General features: G+C 46.4%; 1 protein-coding gene across 3 annotated transcripts in view; it reads right to left on the bottom strand.

The window, feature by feature from the left end:
- Window positions 1–1,353: 1,353 nt before the first annotated feature.
- The window catches only part of OGDH (oxoglutarate dehydrogenase), a 1,050,082-nt gene continuing 1,041,631 nt past the window's right edge, over window positions 1,354–9,804 (bottom strand). For all 3 annotated transcript variants that reach the window (XM_069618964.1, XM_069618966.1, XM_069618965.1), the window contains exons 21-23: window positions 3,956–4,119; window positions 3,596–3,750; window positions 1,354–3,375 (exon numbers count right to left, since the gene is read on the bottom strand). In XM_069618964.1, the coding sequence (XP_069475065.1) occupies window positions 3,255–3,375; window positions 3,596–3,750; window positions 3,956–4,119 (440 nt within the window). In that variant the 3' untranslated portion in view covers window positions 1,354–3,254. The remainder of the gene's footprint in view (window positions 3,376–3,595; window positions 3,751–3,955; window positions 4,120–9,804) is intronic.

The following is a 9,804-nucleotide window of genomic DNA, read 5'->3' as shown; positions in this document are numbered from 1 at the left end:
CAGGAGACGTCTTAATGAAACCTATGTACCAAATTCCTGCCTATCTGCTGAAATTTCCAGATCGAACATATGCCAATGCCCTTCTTCACTTTCGCTTAAATTTGTGGCCGTCAAAAGTAATACTTGCGACAATTTCCAATCATACCATTACTGATGTAACATGCAGATTCTGTAAATTAAGTTGTTGACTAAGCAACAAATGTGTAACCATATTTTTAATGGCAAAAGTGTCTCCCTGAATATTGCGATAGTACACTTTCTTTTAGCCTTAAATTTGATGTAAAATTAAGTAAAACCATTATTTTCAATCTCTTGATGAGTTGAATATGTATAATACTCTACATCGATTTATTTTTATAATCTTTGTTATGTGCTTACTTGTAAAGAGCCGATAGCCAGCAGGCATTTAGATTCCTTTACGTTTAAGATGCATTACCTGCAGTGATCTCATTTTATAAGAATGTGCATTTTCTTTTTACACAGCTACTGTTTTTACAACATGCATTTTTTTTATCCTGCACTTGAATAATCTATTGTTATAATGACTTCATACAACTTGATGGAATAATGATTAATCGTGCTCTTGGCAAAAGAAAAGAAAACATTTGTGTGAGCAACAGACTAATTGAAAAAGTTGAAATTTATCAAGGAAAACAATTTGTAATAAAAAATAAAATATGAATTGTGATGCCCTCGTGGCATGGGCATGGCTGGTAAACTGGTGCTTAGTCTAGGTACAGTACAATATCATCTTGCAGCAAACAATAGTTACCAAGCAGTGCATGCCCTCCTACACACCGTCTCATATCATGTATACCGGTTTTCTATTTCAAAGGCTACTTTTTGGCATGTGACATTATACTGGAAATTGTTTACCATCACAGGTAATTGGGGTCTGCATGTGTATTACAACATTATTAATGATGCCAGGCTGGATGGAAAAGAGATGTAAAGCATTGTACGGGAACTGTGAGAAAGCTGCATGCTTTATGCCACTGTTGCGGATGCAAATTATTATAAGTATTTAATCGGTTTGCAGTGGCAAGCATAACAGTCAAGTGATGATCGACCCTTAAGCTTGCATGTTCTTTGAGCTGGACATTTTCTTCATAGGGCCGACACAAATGTATGCCTTTAAACGTAAAATACAATCAGAGCCTTGATGACTAGTTTAGAGCGCTTAACAAATGCATAAATACATGAATAAATGAAGATCAATGGTGGAAAAGATGGCAGGATGATTTAAAATTATCCAACAGATTCATGAGGCAAAAAGATTCATGAGGCAAAAAAGAAAGCACAATAGAACGATAACAGCACACAGTGCTGGGCCAAATTACAAAGACACACCTGGAAGGGTACATTTTTTATTGGTGAAGCACAAGTAAAACTGAAATTGAATGTTCTTTTCTAACCAAAATAAATATTTTCCATCAGTGGCGCTCAATCAATAAAATGGCTCCACATACAAATGGTGCCGAAATAATACGACCCCCCCCCCCCTTACCACAGTGTACCTCCACTGCTTCCGCCAGCTTTGTCTGCATTTGGCACAGGAGAATTAAAACTCAATAACGGAGATTTGGTTTAAAAAAACTGGAATTTCAGTGCAGATAATATTTTTAAAACGGGGACCAAGTAAACTACAACAAAAATAAAAAGCCCATGATCATGATACTAAATGAAATAAGACAGCCTTTGCTTGGGTTTGTCCCCTTCCACTAGCATTTTATTCGCTCGAAAGGTGGAGGTGCTTGCCTAGAGCAGGATGCCCATCTGTTTCAGCGATTACCACAAAACCCCGAAAGTTTATTTCAGTTGCACAGTGAAAACAAACATGATGCTACGAGGAGCTTGAGACACCCAGCTGTCAATTCAGACATGGCAAAAACCCTGGAGAAGATAACCATGTGACCTATATGTACATTATTCCTGTATATTCTACAACAGCAATCCAATGCAGGTGGTGGCCACATACACGTACTAGCCAGGAAAAAGGGAACTTTTATTCACATATGTACATTTCTACAGTGGCTGGGAAAGTGCAGGGATCTCAGTGAGAGGTATTTGGGAGGGACCAAGGCTTTTTTACAGCCGGATGAACAAGCAATGAAACCATACCCCAGAATCCAACCTTTACTTGCTAAAACAGGAAGGGCGTGTTCTACCATGAAACTATGTTCCACAATAGTAAGGCTAAGGAGAGAACGATACGAAAAGCAATTGCTGTTCAATGTAACAGGGAAAATAAAGGTAGCCACCACCAGTGCTTTCAGTTTTCTCAGAAAAAAAAATAGTTGCACCTCAAAGGAGGAAGGACTGTTAGAGATTGCAAAATAAAGCATTTTTGAACGATGCCCAAGGATGCAGGCCGAATGGACTACAGGACTGTACCAGCTAAGGATTCATTGCTTATTCTCCAAGTAACTCACAACTTTGGCCAGAAAAAAAATCTAAACACCAAGGAACTTGCAGCATTAAATTAAAACCTTTGGCAGGTGCACTGGGATCCAAAGGAGAGTCACCAGCTTGCTAGATACTGCTACTGGATAAGAGTATAGATGCGTGCCATTTACTTTGTCTGCCAAGCAGCTCATCATCATCACAGATTGAAGTGGATTAAGATCTGAACCCGCAACTCCCCAGAAAATGTATGGGACAAAGATGGACTTCAGATACCATCAGAGGTGCCAACATATTTGTTTGCATTATGAATTCAAGAGTAGCTTTGGTGAAATGTTGGTAAACGTGAATCATCAGAAGACCTGCCAAAAAAATGTAAAACATACACAGGTTGTCTGGAGTCGAATCATCAATGGATTGTACAATACCACTCGGGTTGCCCATTTCGTTACACAAGTTAAGCATTCATCTTAAGTAGTAGCAGAAAGACACTGCCTGGGCCCTGAAATTCAAAATGTCAGCTACATCTGTACAGGTATTTTGGAGAGTGAGCCCACCGATTCCCCCCCCTGCCCCCTTATACACAAGTCTGCAGTGAAATAGAGTTGTAGAAACAAGCGTGTGCAACAAATTCCCACACTCCCCCAGAGGTGGTAATGAAGGCTTTGGAAGCATAGCATTCCTGCCCCAAATCCAACGAGAGACAAGCTTTCTGCAGCAAAACGTCTAAGAAAGGTCACCATTTTGGACCACCTTCACCACCACTTCCCAGTTCCTCAGGCGGGTTTATTTAAAGTTGTATGGTCTGCAGTGGAGGATGGACACAGGGGAGCCGTCTGTATTGCAGTGGTTTATGATAAACCTTTGAAGGCGTTCAGGTTAAAGGCATTATCCAGGAAGCGTTTCAGCTCAGTCAGGTGGTTCTTCTTATTCCCGGTGGCCGGGGCCGCTGCTGGGTCACGACCGGCATACCTGGAAAAGTATGAAGGACAGACCAGTTAAAATAAGTCATGCTAAAAGAACTTGCTTTGTTCCTAGTGTGCTAGTTCGTACTGTTGGGGCAGGAAGTCGAAGTTATTTTAAAACATACATTTTGGGAATAGATTTTACAAAAGAAAAACAAAGTATGATGGCCTTGTGCTGTGCACAGTTAGCGTGCTGTACGAGTTGGAGGAAGGAAAAGATTATTTACCAAACAGGTTTTGAACGGTCAATGGTGGTGCGTAGTCTGGGCTTCACATAGTCGTAGTAACCCTGATTCTTGTGCTCTTCCTGACACCATACCAACTCGGCATTGGGATACTTGTGCACTTCTTGTTCAAGAAGATCAAAGGGGAACGGTGACAGCTACAAGCGGGGAGAGAAGTCCATTAGGCTGCAGCAGAATAAGTAATTGCTTCTGAACATTAATCTGATGCTTATACGGGCCCTTAGCATGTAAAAACGAAGGCTGCCCAAAAGAGGTTCAAATAACGCTAGTGTATGCATCTGGTACATAACACATGTTGATTTAGGGTATTTTGAGTAAGTTGTTTTAAATCTAGGGACCTACCTGCTCCACTCTAGTAATGGCCACGTCTGCATCCATCTCGCGTGTGCTGCGTTCCTTGGTAAGCTCATAATATACCTTGCCGGTACAGAACAACAATCTTTTCACACCCGCTGGGTTGTGCGAGGCTGGGCCGCAATCAGGGATGACACGCTTGAAGTGTGTTCCTGCAATGAGAAGCATGTTCAAGGTCAGGTTAATCCCCAACAATACTGGGGAACTAAGGACCTATCATACCTTTGATTGGGGGAACCAGCATACCTTTGGGGTAAAAATGTGCGTTAGACAGCCCAGTTTCTTATTCAGACAGCAGACAATGTTTTCCTTATTACACGAGTGCCAAAGACAATGCAAAAAGCAACACCACAAGTTTGGAGTGGTCACTTACAAAACAAAACCCTTAAATATCACAACACCTCAGTTCCTGTAACTTTTCCCCTTGCGAATGAACGCTGCAGAAGAAAAGGTACCAGCTCTGTGGAGCCCTTTGCAAGAAACTGTTCAATCCCATCCAGCGGGCAGGGGATCGAGAGGGTGGTGGATGGCGATCCGGCAAGCGTCGTTTAAAAGGGGAGGCAGAAAGCCTGCAAGGCTAAAGAGCTGCAGGGGCTATGGGGACACTTCCAGACATGCAGAGACAACCTCACCCCTACAGAGTGTTAAAATCAAGATGTGACAGCATGAAGAATTGAGATACTTTATTTGTTGAGTACAGGTCCGAATTTAACAGACCTCCCAGAAGCTCCCCCTTAGACCATCCTTTTGGTATCCTTCCCTCAACTGACTCTCTCCTTCCTCCAAGCTCCTGTGGTACAATGGAAACTTGAGGCTCCTGTGGGTTTTATGGCGATTTAACAGGTGGAGTAGACCAGTCCAAATTAAAGAGGTTTTGGATCCAGAGTTGCCAAAGGGACAGTGGAGGTGGCAGGTCCGCCACTCATGGTACCTCTGCCTGTATTCTGTGGGTGAACCAAGTTTTACAGAAAATTGCATGACCCGGTCAATAAAGGCCAAAGTAGGTGTAGGCCTGAAGGAATAGGACATGGAAACGCGGTAGAAAGCTGTTGAGTGTGTTAAAATTTTTCTGTGCAGCTTTCCCCAGCTATTTGCCATGCCGTCAAACCTTGCCTTACCTTCCAGGCAGGTAGAGCGACAACAAGCTTACCATACCTCATCTAACACCTATCCACCTCACCTTTCATCCTCAGACTCAACTTCTCTACTCTTCCTTACCTCATCAACTGAACATCGCACTCTAGAATGCTCAGTCCGTATGCAACAAAACGTCTGACTACTTTCACTCCAGCTCTCCCCCCCTAGACGTTCATGCTATTTCCGAAACCTGGATTTCTCTATCTGGCATTTCCACTACACAACTCCAAACTAGCCTTGGTTCATTCTCCCCGACTGAACGGCAGAGGCGTTGGACACCTACTCTCTTCCCGCCTCAATGCTCACAAATCTCCAATGCCACATCCTCTCCTACCTCTTGAATTCACCACCTCTACTATTGCTCTGCCTCACTCGGTTCACATCATCTCCATCTACTGTCCTCCTGGTCCCACTGGACTATTCTTTGATTATCTTGGCCAACTCCTTGATTCTCTTTCCACTAAACATCACCTCATTCTCTCAGGAGAATTTAACCTTCCCTCTCTAACCAGCTCAGAAATCTGAACTTCAGGGGGCATGGTCAGGCAGCAACGGATGAAGACGTGCCTGTTGTAGGCTCAGTCGGCAGACATCCAGTTTCCTCCTAACGCTGCCTTATACCGAATTCTGCCAATAACTTCCCCCCTCCAGACTGCATAACATCACCTGCAGACCATATGGGTCACTTCTGCTGTGGCCCCTGAACCCCTGAGTCGAGTCGGGAGGGCCTGCGCAGTGAAGGCTGCCGACTGACCTCTTGCCAAGACGGTGGTGGCTGCCCTACTGGGCCTATCTGGCCCAGTGTTGTGGGCCCCGGTGGAAGATTGGAAAAGGTCCTGTTGGCTGTCCCAGGTGTAGCAGGGGTGGTGCCAAGCGATGATCCGTCCCCAGAATTTGGGGTGACAAGGCATCTACTTGCTCCCGGCCTGGGCACAGTGCGGCCCTCCCGGTGTGGCTGCCCGGCACCTGCGTCCTGCTTGAGCTGGAGCAGGCGGAGGATCAGTGAAGGAGCCGAGAGCACTGCAGCAGCCTTGCCGGTGGATGTAGAGGCGGTTTTCCAGTGGGGTCTGAGCCCGGGAGGCAGAGTAGTGGACTGAGCAGCGGGGCTTGCTGTCCTGGCTTCCAGCCATGCCACATCACAACACTACCCCCTGCGGTTGCAGCACGTCCCGGCAAGCAGAACAAGCCATGCGCCACAAAGCAGAACGCACATGCGGTGAGGCGGGTGTTGCCCCGATAATTAGTTCTGTGCGTGCCCTTGAAGCGGGGGTCTCTGTTGGGCAACCTACTGCACCCAGTGGGTGGCTCAGATACGCCTCCTCCATCCCTTATTAAATCAAAACAGCTCCTGTCTTGATTCCCCCTGCGGAGGCCTTGATAGTATTTAGAGCAACCGGCCAAGCTTGGGCTCCCTATTAAATCTGGCCTGAGAGTGAGATGGTGAGTGACTATAGTGCTGTGCTGAGGGACTCCACCCTGGTCGCTGAAGTAAGGAGGGACACTGCGGATGTTAGGCTGGTGTGGGGTCAGGGGCAGATCAGTTTGTTGGCCACTGGGGCGATTGGGTGGTCCTGCCCCTACCCTCTTTCTGGCTCCGACCCAGACATCGGAGGGCCGCTTTTCCTGGAAATGTCCAAATCTGGAGCAAAGGCCAGGACGGGGGACATTAAGACTCTCCTGACCATGCAGGATGGCAAAGGGAAACGGACGCAGACGGTCAGAGCAGAGGTCCACTCTCGTCCCACCATGTTGGCCGCCGCAGATTCCTCCTTCATGAAGCAAGGCCTTATTGACACGTTCTCCACCTTGAGGCAAGATGTCATGTCTGAAATGAAATCTACCAAGAAGGCGGTGACAAAGTTGATAGCCAAGCTAAATTCCCACCTTTCTAGACTGGATTCCCAGGTCAGAAATATAGAAACCAAGGAGTGTGAGCAAGCACCACCACCATGCAGAACTGGCTAATAGAGTGCTGGGAATAGAAAAACAGCTGGAATTAATCTGGGCCAAACAGGAAGACCTAGAAAATCGATCACGTAGGAACAATACCTGACCAAGAGCTGGCTGATTACATCCGGACCTTGTTCCGTGCTCTATTGGACCTCCCAGACTCAGCAGATATCACACTGGATAGAATGCACTAAGTCTTTTCCTCAGCCCAGCAGCGTCGCAATCTGATACCGAACTTCTCTCGGGGGTGCACTATTTCCAGCAGGAGGCACATATTATGGCGGCGGCCCGAAAGAAGTAGCCAGTGGAATTCCGGGGGTCTAGCTCTCGTTGGTCCAGGATCTCTCTCTGCATACGTTAGCCAACATGAGAAAGATGTAGGTGGTTTCATCGTGGATGCAGTTGCGACAGATCCGCTATAGATGGGGGTTCCCATGCAAGCTGTTTGAATACCAAAACCGGCATTACGCAATCAGCTCAGAAGAGGAGGCGGTGGACTTAATGGAAACCCAGTCAAAACCTCGGGAAAGGGGTGGCGGAACGGAGACAACGGACAGCCGGGATCAGTTCTCTGGGTCCAGGAGGCCCAGTGGGAGTCAAGGGCGTAATTTTAGGGGAGGACGGGGGTGTTTGTCCCCCCAACTTTCATGGCATATCATGTTGTCCCCATTCATTTGGCTGGGGTAACTTTTCTTCAGATGTCTTCCCCCCCCCCCCAACATTTCCAGCAAAGTTACTCCACTGGTGGGAGTCGAGATGCAGTGAAGAAATCTTAGGGGTCAGACGTCGAGTCTCCGCCTGCTGAACCAGATTGAAATGTCTGAACTGGCTGTCAGACCAGCGCTTTGCTAAGTCTCAAAATGTATGAGCCTTGGTTATCAGAGTCCGTAAGAGTGGAGTTTGCTAGTTACAAGATGTAGTTATGCAACATGTTTTTCTAATGCAGTTTGGAAGGGGAAGGGTGGGGGATTGAATTTGGGTGTCCAGAGGGATTGGCGCCAATTTACACAGGGTGTTTTGAAAATGAGCTCATTCTGTTATGGTTTTAATTTTTGTTCTATGGGGAGTGATGTTTTTCCTTTAACCACCCAACAGAGTTCTCTTGTTTTCCCAGGGGGTGATCTGGCCAATGTCTTTCTGGCAGATACCTTTGGTGGGTGTGGTTCTCAAGCCGTGCCCGAAGGAAAGCGTGATTGCCACTACTTATCCTGTGTGACCCTAAACATACACAGGGCTAACTCTCCAATCAAGCACAGGGCCCTACTCTTGACGCATCCCTGGTTTTCTCCAGGAGACTCATCTTTTGCCTGTAGATTAACTCTGGTCAATAAAACATTTCTCAAAGCATACTTTGCTTCTAGTGGATTCAAAAGTGAGGAGTCACCATCATGGTTCATAATGGCACACCTCTGAAGGTGTTTAGAGTGTTGAGGGATGGGGAAGGGAGACATCTATCTATTACTGCTTTGTTGCGGGGACGCTCGATTACAGTAGCCTCCCTGTATGGTCCTAACGACAAACAAGAGGGGGTTCATGTCATTGTTCTCAAAGACACTAGCGAATTTTGCAGAAGGGAACTCATGATCGGGGAGGTGCGGGGGGACTTTAACTGTGTAGTAGATCCTACAATGGACAAATCATTAGTCCATACACCCCCCGAATCCCCCTTCCCCCCCCGCCGACAAAAAAAACGTTTTAGCTGTTAGGGAGAATTCTCAGAAATTTGCTAATTCCCTCTACCTTAGAGACCCCCAGCAACTTTGCTGGATTTTGAGGAATTGATTGTTTTACACTGGAGAGTGTGAGACCCTTTTCCCACTCTCCCGTGTTTTAATGTGATTTTGTACACGGTTTCTTTTGGTTGTGGAGTCTGACAAACTCTATAGGCATCATCTTTTACATTGTGTCACACAGCACCTTCAGTGCAGAGACACAGTTAAGTCTTCCAGATTTCCCTAAGGTTTAAATACCTTCTCTTGGATAAACTACTGTTTCCAAGAGCAGTAAAGTGAAATTGACTTTACTTACATTTGTACCTTTCTAGCCCCAGCACACACTATCTTACAACAGGGTGCTGGAGGGGTTACTTAGTATTCCCTTTGTCTAGCTTCTCATGTAAAATGTTTATGTTACCCTTTCCTCACTGAATGGCTGGTTTACTTTGTACTACCATTATGTGATTTTACCGCGGGCCGCGTTTGCAGCCACGGTAAAGCACCCATGGGTGCCATTTTTGTCAAAATGGACAGGTCTTCTTTTTTTGCCGTTTCTTTGTGGAAAGGTCCTTCTTGAGATTTACTCTACGCGCCAAACCAGGTTTGGTCCCTTTGCTCATTTTGCCTTTGGCGGGATTCACGAGTGAAGCCTGCCTCTGCCTCCAGGGTGTCTGGCGGGGGCAGGAAGCGAGGGAGGTGCCCGAAACTCCCTGTGCTTAGTCTCCTAGGAGACAGGAATGCACTCTTAAGTGATTGGCCGGCTGGCTGTCCGTCAAGGACAGCCACCCTGCTGGGTGACTGACAGCTAGACTGGAATGAAAGGGAGAAAGCTGCATAAAAGGCGAGGCATTTAGGCTTGGACGGTAGAGTCGCCACTGGACCAAGGAATCCGAAGAACTTGAAGAGGACGCCTGCTGCCACTCCTGGACCGTCGGTTTGCCTGGTGAAGCCCTGCTGTTGTGCTGAAACTCCAAATTCGTATCGACGGAGAAGCCCCTGCAAGGACGACTTGTCCTTTAAGTTGGTGGGACCAAT

This window comes from Ambystoma mexicanum, chromosome 10, assembly GCF_040938575.1.
Source record: "Ambystoma mexicanum isolate Mex_15411 chromosome 10, UKY_AmexF1_1, whole genome shotgun sequence".
NCBI lineage: Eukaryota > Metazoa > Chordata > Amphibia > Caudata > Ambystomatidae > Ambystoma > Ambystoma mexicanum.
The sequence above is the reverse complement of the archived record's forward strand: the minus strand, read 5'-3'. Positions and strand labels throughout refer to the sequence as shown.